The sequence below is a fragment of the Lissotriton vulgaris genome, chromosome 2_1 (assembly GCF_964263255.1).
Source record: "Lissotriton vulgaris chromosome 2_1, aLisVul1.2, whole genome shotgun sequence".
NCBI classification, from domain to species: Eukaryota; Metazoa; Chordata; class Amphibia; order Caudata; family Salamandridae; genus Lissotriton; species Lissotriton vulgaris.
In genome coordinates this window covers 84,272,680-84,290,822 of record NC_141687.1, presented here as the reverse complement: position 1 = coordinate 84,290,822, position 18,143 = coordinate 84,272,680, and the positions used below count along the sequence as shown (strand labels likewise).

Genomic DNA, 18,143 nt, shown 5'->3' with positions numbered 1-18,143 from the left:
GGTATCCGTGGCCGCCATATTGTAATATGCCATCAGACTAAATCTCTATTTTTATCGTCAAATACATTTAAATCTTCAAAATTATACAAGGCAAATATCTATTCTAATGTTAGAATATAAACACTACGATACTCAAGAGTTTAGGCGGTTTTTAGGTGTAGCCTATAACTCGTACGACTCGATTGTCCATTACGTGTTTATATGTAGCTGAGGATCGCGTAACTATTATTATGTATTCACGACTAATACCACCGAGGATTCGATTAAAGTAACAATAAAATCAATTGTCATCTAAATTGTTCATTCCATTTAAATCTAAAAAAGGTTAAAATAGAATTGTTTTATATAGGAACTTTATGTTACAGTCTTATGATTATAGATTTACTGTTAGTGGAACTTATTATAAGTTTACTTTAATTTAGATAATTGGAGCACAGGAGAGATCACTCATTGTATAGTCTAACTATATAGGGGCTGCACAGATCCTGGTCATGTTTGGTATCCAACATGTTGGAATCCTACCCAAACACGGATTCCAGAGTTGGAAATATGATCTAATGTCCTGGGGGGTTCACTTGGGGTACCCTCCTCCTCCTCGTACTACTGGTAACACCCTTTATGGGTCTGACAGAAAGCTAGTGCTGCATCTTACCACAGGCCGAATCTGCCCTCCTGCTGCAGAGCCAAGCTCGAGCAGGGGAAGGTAGAACAATAGGTTTATTAACACAGGGTGGTGTGACCACCTCCCAGACAGGCCTTAGTGTATGGGGCTGGGGTGGAGGAGCTTGCCAGCAACACTAGACTGCTTTGAAGGGCACAGTTGGTGCATGCTTTGCATACTCCAGGACAAAGGACATGGGAGTATCGACACCTCTGTCCAGTCCCTCCTCTGGGAGCAACCCCGAGGTTTTTCCAACACTTTCCCTAGGGTACATAAGGCTTTACCTCTGGATGGTTCCATTAATTGTGGGACAACACTACAGCCTGAAACCACTTCATTCTTCGACCGTCTGGACACTTGGACTTTGCCTGCAACAGAGACTGCACCAAGGAAGACTCCTGCAGCTCCTGGTCTCGCTGTTCTACAAATGTGTTCTTCGTCGTCTAGGTCTGTGCTTCTAGGTTCAACAGAGGTGTGGGCATCGAGCACACCCAAACTAATCTTCCTTGGAATGAAGGAGTCACTCCCCTGCATCTGCAGGCACCGCAACGTAGCTGACCAGTCTGCTGCTCCTGTCGTCTTATGTACTTCCAGAGACCAAGCAACACGGTGGTGATTCTGCAACTCCCTTGAGGCCTGGCCTCTCCTCTCTGCACTTTTTAGGCCAGTATCCCTTGTTGGAACCATTGGGACTGAACCCCTGTGCACCACTTCGACTTGTTGTTTCTAATGCTTGTTGGCTCTGTACTCCAGAGATCTTCGGGCTACAAGAAGTACCAGCATCTCTTTCTTCAAAGTTTCCTCACCGCATTCTTTGCACAGTGGGCTATCCTTCTTGGTGATCTGCTTGAGGTACTCATGCGACTCCTGTGTCACTGCCCCGTTGGTCCTCCTGAGGGTCTTCCTACTGCAGTGGGCTCCCGTGCTTGCTATGGGCCTGCTCTGACTGTCTAGCTGTTGGCGAGTCCCTTGTACCTTGCGGGTCCAAACGTTGCTCCTTCATTCTCCACGCCAGTTGTGGCTACCAAGGCTTGTTGGTGCTCCCAACTAGACACCGGCCACCAACTCACCGACTTCCAACTTGGGACAGCTTGTGCACAGCTCCCGGTATTCCCCAGCATTGCCTGGTCTTCACAGCTGCAGCAACAAGGTCACCGTCAACACTTCTGACGACATCGCTGGGCATTGCTCTTCCATGCTTCCTGGTCACTACTGAGTGGCATAGATTGTCTCCTCTGCTTGCAGGTTCTTCACTTCTAGAATCCACCCTGGATTTGAATTTAACTTATGCAAATTCTTTTCCAGAGGCACTTTTCTCCATGTCTTCCATTGTCTTCTACAGAGGTTTCTGGCGTCTCTTCGCCCCCTATGCACCTGGCTTCCCTGGTGTAGGTAACCTGGTTCCCGGGGCTCTCCAACCTTTTGTCCTACAAGGGAATTATTCTGGATCCTCTAGGAAGGGCCCTTCTTCAAAACTGCAACCGTAACTTCTCTATTCACTTCCATTTATTTATTTTATTTGTACAGAGCCTGAATCCCCCTGGAGGGGTATCTCTGCGCTGGGGAGGTGCTGTAGTATGCCATGAAGGGGGTATCATTAAAATACAGTTTTGTGGAGCCTTCTGAATTGAAGGTGGTCAGGGCATTTCCAAGGATGGGTAGGAAGCTGGTTCCAATAGAGAGGGGCTAGGTGAAAGAAAGCTTTCCCACCTAGCCGTGGAACAAGAAGCAGACTTAGTTCCTGAGCGAAGTGACCTAGTGGGCATGTAGTGGTTGAATTTCCTTGCAAGATAGCTGGGGCCTTTGCTATTCACAGCCTTGTGAACAATGGAGTTGTTGTGGGAGGGGAAGAGAGGCCGTTGTAGGGGGAGCGTTCAAGACAAGGCCTGCTGGTGTGTTTTGGACCATTGACATTCTACTCAACGAGGACTCATGTAATAGTCAAAGTACATGAAAAACAGGAGCTCTTTCATGGTCAATGCCTGCGTATGCCAAGGTTCTTGACTTCGGTCTTAGGCTCATTTGGAGTGGGGGGGTGGGGTGGGGGGGGGAGGGATCACCTAGCTCCACCAGCCATCAATCTGGTGACCACAACAGTGGTGCAACAGCATAATCTCGGTCTTCCCTGCGTTAAACTGAAGGAAATTGCTCCTCATCCAGCTGGCAATGGCTAGCATACCTTCCGAGAAGGTGGACTGGGCCTGAAGGGTGGATTTATTAAACGAGAATAGAAGCAGAGTATCATCAGCGTATGCGATGGGTGTGAAACCTAATGTCCTAAGTAGGTCTGCCAGGGGAGCAACATAAATGTTGAACAAGGTAGGGCTGAGACAAGAGCCCTGGGGTACTCCCTTGGTCATAACCATGGTCTTTGAACGAAAAGGGCCTAGGTTGATGTCTGGGAGCGGAGGGAGAGAAAGTTCACCATTCACTGGAATTCCAATCCTCGGAGTCAAATTTCCTTCAGTCTCCCGAGTAAGAACTTATGGGAGACCGTGTTAAATGCGGCTGAGATGTCAAGCAGCACGAGTAGTAGCGATTGTCCGCTGTCCAGTCAGGGCTGACTCAGTAATGTGTCTGGGCCTAAATCCAGATTGGGAATGATCAAGGCATCCTGTATACTCAATACGGTCAAATAGGTTTTTATTGAAGTGTTGTTCCAGTGACTTGCTCAGGAGGGGTAGCAGAAAACAGGCCGGAAATGTGACAAGTCATCCATAGGGGTCTTCATATTCTTACGGCTAGGCATGACTTGTGCTGCCTTCCATTCAGTGGGGAGATGTGCTTCACTCATTGAGAGATTGATGAGCGAGCAGGAGCAGAAAGTTGTTTGGAGAGCAGGGAAGACATTTTAGCTGGGATGATGTCCAGGAGGGAGCCTGATTTTACTGTAAGTAACAGTGATCCCACGTCGTCGTAGGTGAGGGGGTGGGAGGGGGGGTGATTTCTAACAGCTGCACCTTAGTAGGGGTGGGTTAACTATAAGATGTAAGCGCCTGCTGAGAGCTCCCAGTTGAGGTGATTTTATCATAAATCAGCTCAATTTTCTGTGTAAAATGCAGTGCTATGTTGTCACAGAGTGGTTGAGAGGGGACCTGCTCGCTGTTGCAAGCCTTTGGGTTGGTGAAAGATTTAAGGATTTGGTACAGGACTTTAGGGATAATCCCTGCCTGACAGAGCTGTAGTGCAATATGGGCTCTACGCACAATTTTTATGTTTTTGTGATATCGGGTCAGAGCGGTCTTACATCTCTTTTTATCCTTTCCATCATGGGATCGGCGCCAGTGCCTTTCCAGAGTTTTACACAGCTGTGTTTCTGTCTGAAGATCGGGCGAGAACCAGGATGTCTGGGGGTGCCTGGCCGAACTAGAGAGCTGTTTCAGAGGGGCAAGGTGATCAATGGCCATTTTTACAGTGGAGTTATAACGGGCCAGACATTCCTACATTCCTCTACATTATCAGACTCCATGTTCCATGAAGCGGGAATAGTATCCTGGAAAAGGTCCGGGGTGATTTTATGACATTGTCACCGGCGGTAATGGGAGTCCGGTCGGGGGCGTCGTGAACCCTAAGGCCCTTAATGTGAAAATCGATTAATGCGTGGTCCGTACAGATTAGCGGATGGGTGGGGAGGCGGGGTGGGGGAATTCAGAGATGATATTGGGCCAGTAAGTGAGGATAAGATCAAGTGTATGTCCTGCTGTGTGTGTGGGGCAGTCATTGATATTAGCTAATTCTAAGGAGGCTAGATCTGCCAGGAGCACAGAGGCATCTAGATTAATGGTGCACTCACTATGTACATTAAAATCTCCCAGAAGTTGAAAATTCATGGTGGAAATGATGTGGGCAGTTATCAATTCCATAAGTTGGAGTAAGAAGTCAGAGAGGGGGCCCGGGGGCTGATAAATTAGGGTACCTTTCCAACTATGTTGCGGTAGCAGGTCGATTACAAAAACTAAAATTTCAATCTTTTCGTTGCACTGTTGCTCAAGTATGGATACTTTAATGCAATCTTTATGGATAATGGCTATCCCTCCCCCCACTTTGGACTGTCTATCCAATCTTTGGATGCGGTAGCCCTCTCGGAGTGCCACTGTAATTGCAGGGGTGGAGCTGGGTTTGAGCCAGGTTTCTGCCTGGAATCCTATATCTGGGTTCCTAGAGGTGAATAGATTCCACACCTCTACAGCACGTTTTGGCAGGAATCTGAAATTATTTAGGTAGCCTTCCCAACTGTGGCTGTTAATGTTAATCGGATTCCCTAAAGCAGTTCGGGAATGGGTGACAACGTTGGGTTGGCAATGTCCCATACCTTGGTGAGAGCCACTAGAATCTCTATACTTATGTTCCAGTTTTAGGCTTTGGAACGGACAACATTTACATGAGAAGGGCCCCTCCATAACTGGAAGTGTGCTGACAATATCCCATGAATGAAAGGAGCATAGGTACGGCAAGCCTTGTCTAATATCAAGTAGATCCAGACTTGAGTGCGTTAATTTCTGACGGGTACCCCATTTGGGTCCAGAATGGACAGGTGTCCTGGCTCCAGGCGACGGCTGGGCATGGACAGGTGCACACAGGCCTGCATTTGGAGCACCCGCTGCGCGTCGTGCCAGGCATACACTTTTATGGTGGAGGTTTGGCAGCTAGACTGCTGACCTCCCTCTCCGCCCAGAAGTAGCCCCGGAATGTCTCCCTCCACAAAAAAAGGAAAAGGCCGCTGTGCACCGGGGAGTACTGCAGAGCATATTGGGAAGTGAACCTACAACCTTAAAATAATAGCATCAGCCTTATTCCAGCGCGTCCGCTGCATGGCGTGCCAGGACTCCGGTTTTATGGTGGAGGTTTTGCAGCTAGACCGCTGACCTCCACACATACAGAAAAAACCTGCGGTGGACCGGGGAGTAGTGCAGAGCATGATGGTAAGCAGCCCTACAGAGGGGGACAATTCAAGCAAAAGGTATGTGGGGCTGCAGAAGATTAAAAAGGTTAGAAATTAGTGCAAGCAATCTTTAAAAATAACAGCATCAGCCTTACTCCAGCGCCCACCATTTTTCACACGGGTGTGTTCCCACTGTGCACACAGCCTCCATGGGGTTCCTGGGTACTTATCTTGGGCGGATCCATGTGTCCCCAGCTCCTCTGGGTTTTCTGGTCCAAATCCAGTCCTCTTTTGCAGTTCGCATTCTACTTGGTCATCCCCTGGAGACCACTGTATTTTGTGCTACTTACCTTATTGCATTTGAAGGATTTTTGTGTACTGGGATGTTATTTTTTATTCAAATTACACTACATGATTACATTGGTAAAACAAGCTAGTTAACACTCCTTCAAGATCAGCTTGAATTCTGCTCTCCACAGCTCCCACTTTCAAAGCTTTCTACGGTTATCAAAGACCACTAAAATCCCCATAAGGGTTGCCTGGATTAGTGCAACGTGCATAGCTTAAATAAGTGTGCACCATATACTAAGTCAGCCTCCTACATCATGGTTTTAAAATAAAAATAAAAACTGGGGAAAAAATATACTGGGAAAAGGAAAAATCAGTGATCTTTGGGTGACAGATAAGGGTTGTTTAAGGCAGTGAAGGGAGCTGGTTTATGGGAGCACATAACAAACCTCTGGATGGGTGGGAAGTCAGTCAGTTGATTAAGCTCCCGCCTTGGAATGTCTCCTATGGCTTCCAAAAGTCTCTTCTGCCTTCTGATTAAATGCCGTTAATTTTTGGAACGCTTAAAATGTATTGTTGTGAAATATTATAGAATGTGTTCTGTGCCGTTTTCTGGTCAACTAGTGAAAACTTTGGAGGGCATTGCTGTATATCCAAGAAGACGATGTGAACAAGATTGTCATTGCTCCACTAAGACAGTGATTTCCACAGAGGAGAGGCCAGTTAAGTAAATCAGTGCACAGATGAAAAGGAATTGCTGTAGGAGAGGGCTGTACGAGACTCGAGAGGTAGGGCTTGTGTCGCTGGGGCAGAGCCTGTACTGCACAGAGGCCGGAATCTTGCGGTCATCCAGCTACTTGCACTTATTGAGTGAGCTCCTAATACAGTGCCCAGAGAGGTACATAAAACTTGGCCAGAGGATGCAGTGCTGCAACAAGACCCGGCACTGCAGTGAACACTCAACTTGGTGGGTCCACTCTCATCACTGAAGACTGAGTGACCCACCAGCTTCTCTGGGGCCACAAGAAGAGACCTAGAGACGCTGAATCAGGCAGCCACTGGGAACCGCTTGCTATCTGTGGCCTACGCTGGGTGCCTGGAGTACCTGCAGCATTGCACAGAAGAGAAGTGATGTTTCAGAAGTTTGGCCTGTGCAAGGATGCCCTGGTACTACAGACAGCCAATAATTAAAACAATACAATATTGGCGTATTTAGCCTGCATGATGTGCGGAGTCAGACTAGTTGGAACCCTCATTGGCAAGTAGATAATAATAAGCACATGAAAGACTGCAGAGTTGCCTAGAACCAATAGCCAACAGGATGGATAACGCTGTAAGTTGCTTGCGCCTGCCGGGGGAACTCACCAGGTAAACAGTGCATGGAATGGAGGAAACATACATTTGCATGAAGAGTGCTACTTTTTCTTCAATACCGTACACCGCCCTACCAATAATCTCATATGAGTAGATCCAAAGTCTCCCGGGAAGTCTAATAGGTCAATATGATGCAAATGGAAAGTCTCAACTCTGTCACACGTAGAGAAGTCTAATCCTGGCTGAGACAACACGCACCCGATACACTTGACTTTTCTATTGGAAATTGTGGATGCAAGAACTTCTGTGGAAAGGAAAATAGATGCAGTGGCATCATTTCTCGCACTCCCCCTCACCTGCCCCACTACTTTTTATTTGTGTCGGCCACCACTGGCCTCAAGTGGAAAAGATAAGCAATGAGCATATGAACGGACAGAATAAGAGGAGGGTCTGGGCTACCTCAAGGTGCACAGTTTTCTGAGGCACACCTGTGGTCAGAACTCTGCTCCAAGGGCTTAAGCATGGCACTCCACCAACAGGGGCACCATGCACTATTATCAATGTGACCTATTCACTGGAACAGTAATGGAAGGGTTTGGGGAATAGGACAGGGGAAAGTAGGATTGTGATACAGCTGCAGGGAAGATGGGAACCGAATAAACAAACAATTTCATGGTCAAGCAGCAGGTGCAAAAAATACTTAAAAGGGTAACACAAGATATTTTTCAGCTGTGTTTGAGATACATATAATTATACATGCCAGAACATGACAAGTATATGTTGCTCAACTTATGCAGGTGAGGGGAATCTACATTGAAGACAAAGTTCTTGAAAGCATTGGTAGTCTAGAGAAGCTACAGGTAGAGAATGAATATCAGCAGAAAGGAAAATCCAGTGAAGGTACGTGATGTGTGCACAGTTTCAGCTTCTTTCAGACACCTCTAAGTAGCACAATCAGCAACACTTGCACAATAATATCTGTTCCAAAATACGCACTTCTTCAGGGAGTCCTAGTCTCTTGGCTGGAATCTTGGGGATATATCCCTTAAAGATGTGTGATCCGAGTTCTTTGTAGTTTGCAACAGCAGTGTCCGAAAATATTGTTCCCTGGACAAAAAGAAAATGCAAATCAAAAAAGGCAGCGAGTGGAAATCCCTTTTCCTAGTGCTTTAAAAAAAAAAATCTTTATTGATTTTATTCAAACCAAAGACCAACAGACAATGAATCAGATCGACAACAGCTATTGCATGCAAGACAACATAAGTCACATGATGGTACTAAATAGCCACGCATTCCTTGCAACATATTAGTGAAGACGTGCATATATAATATCAGAGTGGTAGCAATGTCGCAATTGTCTCACAAGCAAATAGGGGAAGAAAAATGAAACCAAACTTAATACTGAATCATCCAAAAACTACTAAGCCCATTATCGCCATCCTCACCCGTCAGCATCTCCCACCCCTCTCCACCTGCATACCCATGATATGCCATGACAATGTCAAAGATGACCGGTGGCTCGCACATGCCTCACCACAAATCACAGGACCTCATTCACTAGGCCTAGTGCTTTGATGAATAAAATCAGAAACTTGCTGTAGCTAAGCTACTGAGATTGCCAGGATGCATAAGATAAAAATTAAGATAGATGGCGCTCTAGAAAGGCACCGACCACCCACACCCAGGTAGTTGGCTTTTATTTCCCGCTAAGGCACACGTTACTTACCTTCGGTAATGATATATCTATAAGAAACATTAGTTAGTTTGATTCCTTACCTTAGAATATCCCCAGTCGTCAGACTGGATCCGGAAAGTTTTTTGTCAGTAGTACCCCTGCGCGTCGGTGGGCGTCATCTGCGGCTCAGACGCCGCCCTCGCGCACCGACGTCAGATCTGTACATAGCTTTCCGCGCCAGGAACGCAGAGCCATGCAAGAAACCGATACTGGTGCCATGAAACTAGGGCCCTCAAAGGGAGATACCTTAACCCTAGATATCGGTACGGGAAGGATGGGTGGGGCGGTAAGGAATCTATCTAACTAATGTTTCTTACAGATATATCGTTACCGAAGGTAAGTAACTTGTGCATCTGAAAGAAACCCGTTAGTTAGATTCCTCATCTTAGAATAGATACCCCAGCAATACCAACCCCGGTGGGGAGTCTGCGAACCTGGAGAACGGAACGGCCAAAGAAGCCTTCTCTCCGGACTTGGCTGTCTAGGCCTTCGTGCTTAGCAAATGTGTGCAGCGAGGCCCACGTAGCTGCCTGACAAATGTCCTGGAAATGGACTCCCCGTCCCAAGGCCGTAGTAGCCGCCGTGGCCCGAGTGGAATGGGTGCGCAGCCCACAAGAGGATCCTTTTTAGCCAATGAATAACAGACCTTGATGCACAAAACGACCCACCGAGAGATGGTCCGCTTGTGCACCACACGTCCCTTCTTAGCGCCCACGTAGCCAACAAAGAGTTGGTCATCCACCCTGAACTGTCCTGTGCGGCCGAGGCAGAAAGAGAGCGCACGTTTTGGGTCCAGACAGTGGAGCCTCTCTTCCTCTTTCGAGGGAAGTGGAAAGAAGGTGGGCAAGGTGATGGACTGCCCGATGTGAAAGGCAGTAACCACCTTGGGCAGGAAAGAAGGACGAGTCCTCAGAACAACCTTGTCTAGATGGACAGAAAGGAAAGGAGGTTTAGAGGAAAGTGCCTGGAGCTCACTCACTCTTCTGTCAGAGGTGATAGCAACCAGGAAAGCAGTTTTGGGTGTCAGAAGACGAAGAGGACAATTGTGAAGTGGCTCAAAGGGAGCGCACATCAAATAAGTAAGAACCAAGTTCAAGTCCCACTGATGCATCACAAAAGGAACAGGAGGGAACATGTGTGTGATGCCTTTCAAGAATCTATTTACAACAGGAAACTTGAAAAGAGAAGACTGATCAGGAAGCCTCAAGAAGACTGAAATGGCAGAGAGGTAGCCCTTGATAGTTGCAAGAGCAGAGCCCTGCTGGGCAAGAGAAAGGAGAAAGAGGAGAACATCCGAAAGAGGGGCAGAGAGTGGATCCACAGCCTTAACTGTGCACCATGCCCAAATTTGTTCCACCGGCAGGCATATACCGTTTTATTGGCGGGACGCCTGGCTGTCAGAATGACATCACAGACTTCAGGAGGCAAGTCAAATGGCCTCAACTGTCGCCACTCAATCTCCACACATGGAGGTGGAGATTGGACAGGTTCGGATGGAGGACCGTCCCCTGCTGCTGTGACAGAAGGTCCTCCTGAAGAGGCAGATGAATCGGGGGATAGACTGACATACTGAGTAGCTCGGGATACCAGTACCTTCATGCCCAATCCAGAGCCACAAGGATGACTTGGGCCCGGTCGCGCCTGATCTTCAGCACTCTGGGCAGAAGTGGTATAGGCAGAAAGGCGTACAACAGACCACAGCTCCACTCGCGTCAAAAAGCGCTTCAGAGTGAGGGCCGCCTTGGAAATTGTAACGCGCAGAACTGATGACATTGCGCGTTCTCTTCGGTGGCGAATAGATCTAACCTAGGCTCTCCCCACTGCTGAAAGAGACCTAGCGTCACGCCCGAGTTCAGATGCCATTCGTGATCCATCATGCACCAGCGGCTGAGTTCGTCCACCCTAGCATTAAGGGAACCTGCCAGGTGTTGAACCACCAGGGTGATGCCCTAGTGTGCCAGCCATGTCTAGAGGCGCAGAGCCTCCTGACAAAGGGTCCACGACCCCACCCCTCCCTGTTTGTTGCAGTACCACATGGCGGTGGTGTTGTCCGTGAACACCTACACTACACTTCCCTGGAGAGAGGGAAGGAATGCCTTCAGTGCAAGCCGGATCGCCCACAACTCCAGAAGGTTGATTTAGAGCCGGGACTCCGCCGGAGTCCAGAGGCCTCGGATCTCCTCCTCTACCATGTGGCCCCCCCCCCCATTCCAGGAGAGATGCGTCCGTCACCTCTGTGTGCTCTGGTTGGGGAAGGGAGAGGAATCTGCCACTGACCCAATCGCGGTCCGTGAGCCACCACTGCAACTGACTTGCAGTGCCCTTCGAGATCAGGATGTGGTCGGACAGATTGCCCTGATGCTGTGCCGACTGGAACTGCAGGGCCCACTGCAGAGCTCGATGTACCAGCAGGATGCAGGAGGCCATCCGCCCTAGGAGCCGCAGCATCAGCCTGACCGAAACTCGGGATAAAGGCCGAAAGATCGGAATCAAAGCCTGAATATCCCGAAATCGCTGCCGGGGAGGATAAACCTGAAACTGCACCGAGTCCAGAACTACTCCGATGAAGAGGAGCTTTTGGGAGGGACTCAGGTATGACTTAGGCACGTTAATGGAGAACCCCAGCAAGTACAGTTGATTGGCCGTAGTCTGGAGGTGGAAGACGACTGTCTGGGGCGAGCCCGCCTTCAACAACCAGTCATCATCACTTTTGTGAACAACCGAGGGGCACTGGTGAGGCCGAAGGGGAGCACGGTAAACTGAAAGTGCTCGTGGCCTACCGTGAACCGCACGAAGCGCTGGTGGGCCGGCAGTACAGGGATATGGAAATAAGCGTCCTGGAAGTCCAAAGCTATCCAGTCTCCAGGGTCTAGGGCAGCCAGGACCTGAGTTGAAGTCAGCGTCTTGAACATCTCCTTCCAGAGGAAGCCGTTGACGCTCCTGAGGTCCAAGATAGGGCATAGGCCCCCTTTGCCCTTCTTGGGAACCAGAAAGCAGTGGTAGTAACAACCAACCCCAAACTGAGGAGAACAGTTTCTTCCCAAACTGATTGAGCCTTTTGGATTCCGGATTCAGGGGAGCGGACGAGAATGCGATCTGGGACGTAGAGGCCTGGATCACCAGACTTTTGGGGGTGGGGTGGCTGGACAGGAAGCAGGGGTTGCCCGGAGCCAGGCAGTGGCGTTGGGCCACGTTCCGATCCACAGGGGGCACTGTGGAGGGCCTGGACCAAGTGCCCATCAGAACGTCGGTGAGGGACTCATTGAATGGCAGCATAGGCTCCTAAGAGCTTACGCTATAAGTAGAACCCTCCTCCTTAGCCACGGAGGGAGGAGAGATAAAACGAGTGTCTGGTGACGTGTCAAGACCACTGGCCTCCCCCAGCTCATCTGCCCAGTCCTGACTTAACTGGCACTGCTGTGCCACAGGGTCCTCAGACCCCTCCCAGTCCTGCCCTTCATCCGTGTCCTGATAGATAGGCATAAAGGACGGAGCCGGGTCGTAGGTGAAGGCCTCACCCATCGACGCCGTTCAGGCGTCGGACCCCGACCGGGCCTCAAACCGGGCCCAGCGTCATCCGAGGACGCGCCGGAAGTGGCACCGTAGGGGTCGGCACCAGCGGAGTCGTGAGGTGAACTGGCGTCGACCGGGATCCAGGCCTGGATTCCGCGGGGTCCTGCGGCACCGGGACCGAAGTCGCTGACGACACCGGGGCCAAAGCTGCTGGCACGCTAGGACCTCCAGTCGAACCCGCGGGTCTGAAGGCACACCTTAGACCTCGACGGTGGAAAGAGACTCCTCATGGCCACGAGGAAATCTCGAAGCCAGGGACCGGAGGGTGATGGGCCGGACGAGACTCCTGCGGCTCAAGCGGAGCTGCGCGAGTGGTGCCACCTGAACCCTCGGCCAAATCGCGCGACCGGCGAGGGGAGTCAGAAGAGCGATGCCGCCTCTTTGACTTCTTAGAGTGCCTCGACTTACCGAAGGACTTTGAGCCCGACGAATGGTGATGGCTCGACGAGCAGCGATGGCTGGAGGTCTGCGACCGGTCCCTCGACTTCCTCCTTGAGCGGGGCAGAGCCGATTGCCGGAGCTTGAGAAGGTTACGGGACCGCTCCCGCCTAGCTTTTGAGGTCAAGGTCCAGCAGTCGGAGCACGACTTGTCGTCGTGGTCGGCCCTAAGACAGTAGAGACACCGGCGGTGGGGGTCGGTCACCGACATCAGTCGGTGACAGGCGTTGCACGGTTTAAATCCAGGCATCACTACCGGCCACAGGAGTCGAATCGACTCAAAAAAGATAGTCAAAATAGACCAAAAAGTTAGTCAAAAAGTGACTAGGGTACTCGCTCTTCCGGATCTGCGCTTGCTGGTGCGGAAAAAAAAGAAGAACTGATGTCAGCGCGAGATGGCGGCGTCTAAGTACTCCGACGTCGCCATCCCAGCGATCACGACGACGGGCGCGGAACAGCAGAGGACGCCTACAGACATGCAGGGGTACTGCTGACGAAAAACGTTCCGGATCTAGTCTGACGGCTGGGGATATTCTAAGGTAAGGAATCTAACTAACGTGTTTCTTTCAGATGTGAAATTTTATAATAGGCATTTTATTCATAGCTGGTAGTATCAGGGGCCGGATACAGTCCGAGACCAGAGAACTTGGGGAAGGACTCTGTATTTATTAGATGTCACACACAAAGGGCAGAAAGCATCCTTCATCAAGCCAGCAAACATTAAGGGTGTACAGAACAACATAGGCAAACATAATACCAAGAAACAAAACAAAAATAATTTCTTAAGGCACGACAGCCATGCTTAACAAGTGTTTAAGCCAGCGTTTAAAATTTGCTATGTGGAGATGTGGCACTGTGAGTAAGGAATTAGATGCCACCGTCTGGCACCAGCCACGCTCAGTAATTTATCCCCTGCACTTTCCTGATGCCATTGGGGGACTGGCATTTTGGATTCAGAATCACACCATAAGAATCCGATAATGGAACTGGAATAAATTTAGACATGGGGGGTTGTAGAAGTCCACAGAATCAAAGAGGACCTCCAAGACCCTACCTGATTGATCTGGTGCAGAGAGGATATATCATGTTGAAGGCCAACCAGATCTTAATGCTGCAGGACGGTCCACTCAGCAACAGGAACTTCAATTTATCCACATTTAAGGTCATATAGTCTGGCATCGACCTGCTCGGGCAGGAGTGCAGCATTAATGGTGGCTTAGGTTGCAGATGATTTATTCTCACATCAGAACTGCAACCACCTTCTGCGGTTCAGCAGATATGACGCAATGCAGCTCTGTGCATTATCAGGTAAGACACAGACATTCTGCACTGGTCTGTTAGCCCAGTGCAACCTGCCACTGCTTGCACAGTACTGCTGGCTACTGTAGACAAATCATTAATTAATGATCTTCACAACACCTGCCCACAGAGCCACAAAACCAGCCCCCAAAAGCCACCCCACACACTGACCTGTCAGACTGGCCCAGTCAGGTTGCCCTACAGATCATTCTGACTGACTGACAAAACCTTATTCTTCCCTTAGTACAGTTAACATCGTAACGCACATATCTGCACTAGGTTTGAAACCTTCGTAGCATGTCTTTACAGGGCACGCAATAGTCTTGCAACGGCACTTGTCCTCTTCAATCTGCCACTCACTCTATCGATCCTCTCAGCTACAACAGTGACATTCGTATTGACATGAGGGCCTTCTCCAAGACTAACCAAGTTCTACATCAGAAGCTGTAAACAATAGGTTGCTTAGGTTGGTACTCACAGGAGCGACAGAGTTCACCCGGACTCCTTGGCTGGCCCACTCGATGGCCAAACTCTTGGTCAGATTATCGACTCCAGCTCTTGCAGCACCGGTGTGGCTTTATAACAAATATAAAACAAGACAGGACGTCTCATAAGCAGGACCAAAATAGTTCATCAGGTTTCCCTCACTCCCCCCTCCCTGCACTCCTACAGACATCTCCATTCTCTCAGTGGGATTATGTGAAAATGATCATGTAACTTGTGCTGACATTTCAAATCGAGTACAGCGATATGAACCTGAGTGATGCGTGAAAGTGGATACAGAAAAATATGTTAAAACACACATCATTTGTGTGCGCCAGGACATAGGCATGTCTCGTGGATTGTTGTTCTGTTGGACCAGGACGGGAGCCCAAAGCTATTTTCGTAGTGGTGAGAGGCCACCACCTTCACCAAGAGTTAAGCAGCACAAGCGTGGTGGTAGCCTACTGTGTGTCAGCAGGAGTGAACAGGTCACTGGAGAGAGAGCTCTAGTGGCTCACCCGCTTTCAAAGTGCATGCAGGACAAATGCATGGGCTGGGTGTATGTGTACCTATGAGTGGTACAACGCAGGAAGGATACAGTGCGTACATGGTTGATACATATGTTGGGTGTATGTGTGTCTATGGGGTGTACAATACATAAAGAATACTGTGCTGGGGAGTGCATGCGTGTTAATTGTTTGTGCTGGACTGTAATTGTTTTTTGAATGTCGTATTTCTCCTTTGGGCTGACAGCAGTAAAAAATAAAATACTTCCCTTCTTTCATAAAAGGGAGTATTTGGATTTACCAGGATTTATTGCTGTTGTACGCGTTGAGTTGTGAGCATGTTTTCACTATTCTGTATCCACCTTCCCGAGGGAACCTTAAACTGCTCGGAGAACACTATCCTGGGAGTCTAGCGCAAACGTGGTACTTGGCCTAGTTGCCTGGAATTCATAGTAATTCAGGCACCTGGACATCATAAGTAAAAGGCCTCAGTCCCTATGGCTACGACCACCAGCACCCGCGTGTCCCATAGCTCTCAGAAAGGGATCTCCAGAATGGTCGAGTACACATTACACAAACCTCCGTTTAGAGTTCAGGAGCGTATTCAAAGGGAATGCGGTTTTCCCTGTATTGGGAACGGCAGATGCAGGAGTTCCATATTAGCCAATATATTGAAGAATAAACCACAGCCACACAAATGCCTCAAAAACTCAACAGATCTCAGAGGTCTCTGCATCTCAAGAAAACAATCTCAAAAGACAAGTGCTCTATGATCATAGGGTCTCAGAATTCCGTCTTTATGACAAGACTACAAAAAACTATAAGAGTTTACACTTATGGAGAACACGGAGGTAAAAAAACTTTGGCCAACAGCTGTACATTACACCAATGAACAGTATCCTTATATCCATGAACTAAAAAAAAATAATAAAAAATAAATAGAACGTCCCATTTCCCAGTTTAAGATACCATTACAAGATCAAAGGCTTACATCACTTGTAGGGGGTAGTCAATTTCAAAGATCTATTAATATTAAATAGACAATATCATATTAAAATGTAATTTTCTTTTTACATTCTTTTTGCAGTGTTGCGGCAACATACCTATGCGATTAATACAAAGGTAATTCCAAAAATGCAGTATATCGTTATACTACTGTAATCTATGGTCTCCTACATCTCTCAACGTCCTTGCCTGTTACAAACTATAGCCCTAGAAATGCTACACCAAATGCAGACATTTGGGATATGCCTATGTTTCCTTTCTGCTATTTAAGCACTCACCATGTTTCTGAGGAGGGGGAAACACTACTCAGCGGCAGGTAAATAAATGTTTTTTTAAAATAATCAGCCTCGTAAAGTTTACAGAATCCTAGATCCTCCACAGTTATCCTAAACACTTCCGGTCAACTATACATTTTATTTGTAAAATCGCAGGAAAGCTCTTAACATATATACACTAACATTTGAAACTATTGTTCGATCCTCGTAGGTTTTCCACCGATTTATCAAATCATGCTTCACATTTCTTGCAGATCTGTTACTAGCAAATTACATTTGCTTTTCCTATGGACTATCTGAGCCATCCTTGACCAGGTGCTTCTTCACTGCTAGAAGTACTTGAACAACTCAGCATTGTAAGCAGTCTTCGAGTTCAGTGGTTACAGTTTTATTGAACTTCGCGATGACTGTCAATATCCTTTTTTAATGTACACGAGGGGACATTATTCCTTTGAATAAGAAGCCCCTCCAAACTTCTTTCCAAGGAAGATGGTCGTACACCCAGATGTATTCTTTGGATTCTGCAATTAGTAATTTGGTTCTAAAAAGAAAATGAATCGAGAGCATAAACTCCAATGCAAGCAAATCACAAACCCGAGTGTGCTAGTCGCACTATTCATTTATCTATTGCCTTTTCTTACCAAAGGCCTACCAAGAGTACTCAATGTTGTTGTGGTACTGGGAGGTGAGAGCAGGCAGCAACAAAAGCCAAGGGCCTGTGAATGACTTAAAGGACTCCTTTGCCCACAAAAAAAAACAATGTACAGCATGCAAGGCCTGGCATGTATCATCCTTGGCTATGCTGGCCCAGCCTTTCACCAATAGCTTGTCGGTGGGCGCGACATCCGATAAAGCGCCCAGGAAGAAGAAGGTTTATAAGCGGTCAGATGTGAGCTTGCAAAGCAGGTCAGATTGAAAGGGAGAAGTTTTGCAATCGCAGATAGCAGGGGAGGTCACTGAGGATGAGAACCCTCAAACCCACAGCAGCACAAAAATACCAAGAAGTGATGTAATCTTCGTATTACAACCGTATTCGGAAACCAGAATGCATCTGTAATAAGAAAACAGACAATTGGAATTTATACAGTTACTGTCTCCCACTTATCTAGATATATTATTTGAGAAATCAATGGGATCAGCAGCGCCACAGCTGCAAATAAAACCCTTACTATACAGTGAAGGGGAAGAGTGCTTGGAGGACGACAAAACTCAACTGTTCTTCCGTGCCTTCCAACGCCATTTCTTGAGGTCTGCCATAGATGCTCATCCCCTGCCCTCTAGAACCAGGAAGTCTTCTGGGCATTCGCTGCGCTTTAAGAATTCCTTCAACAGAACATAAAATCAGAAGAGGAGAAGGACAGTCTAAACCATGGCGTCACATTTGTTGATTTCCAAGGTTCACTGTGTCCCCCTGCCACTATCCCCTTTGGAACCTTGCCGTCCGAATGTCCGATGGATGATTACAAAGGTAAAGGGCCAACTACAGTCATTTTCACAAATATCTAATGTGCTCTGTGTCATTAATAACCTTGTTTATCTATAAGATAAATGAGTTCCCCTCCTGGAGGAGTCCGCGTCTGTACCTAAATAAAGTCACCAAAGCTACATGGGAATGCCTGCGTTGACAGGGCTACCAAATATACACTTTTGGTGCCCAAGAATGGATGCTCCAGCAGAAAGTTCT

General features: G+C 48.0%; 1 protein-coding gene across 1 annotated transcript in view; it reads right to left on the bottom strand.

Annotated features, from left to right (window-relative positions):
* Positions 1 to 18,143, bottom strand: part of PECR (peroxisomal trans-2-enoyl-CoA reductase) — an 89,009-nt gene that overhangs the window by 27,698 nt on the left and 43,168 nt on the right. The window contains exons 5-6 of the mRNA XM_086954495.1: positions 14,669 to 14,765; positions 8,142 to 8,252 (exon numbers count right to left, since the gene is read on the bottom strand). Coding sequence (XP_086810621.1) covers positions 8,142 to 8,252; positions 14,669 to 14,765 — 208 coding nt within the window. The remainder of the gene's footprint in view (positions 1 to 8,141; positions 8,253 to 14,668; positions 14,766 to 18,143) is intronic.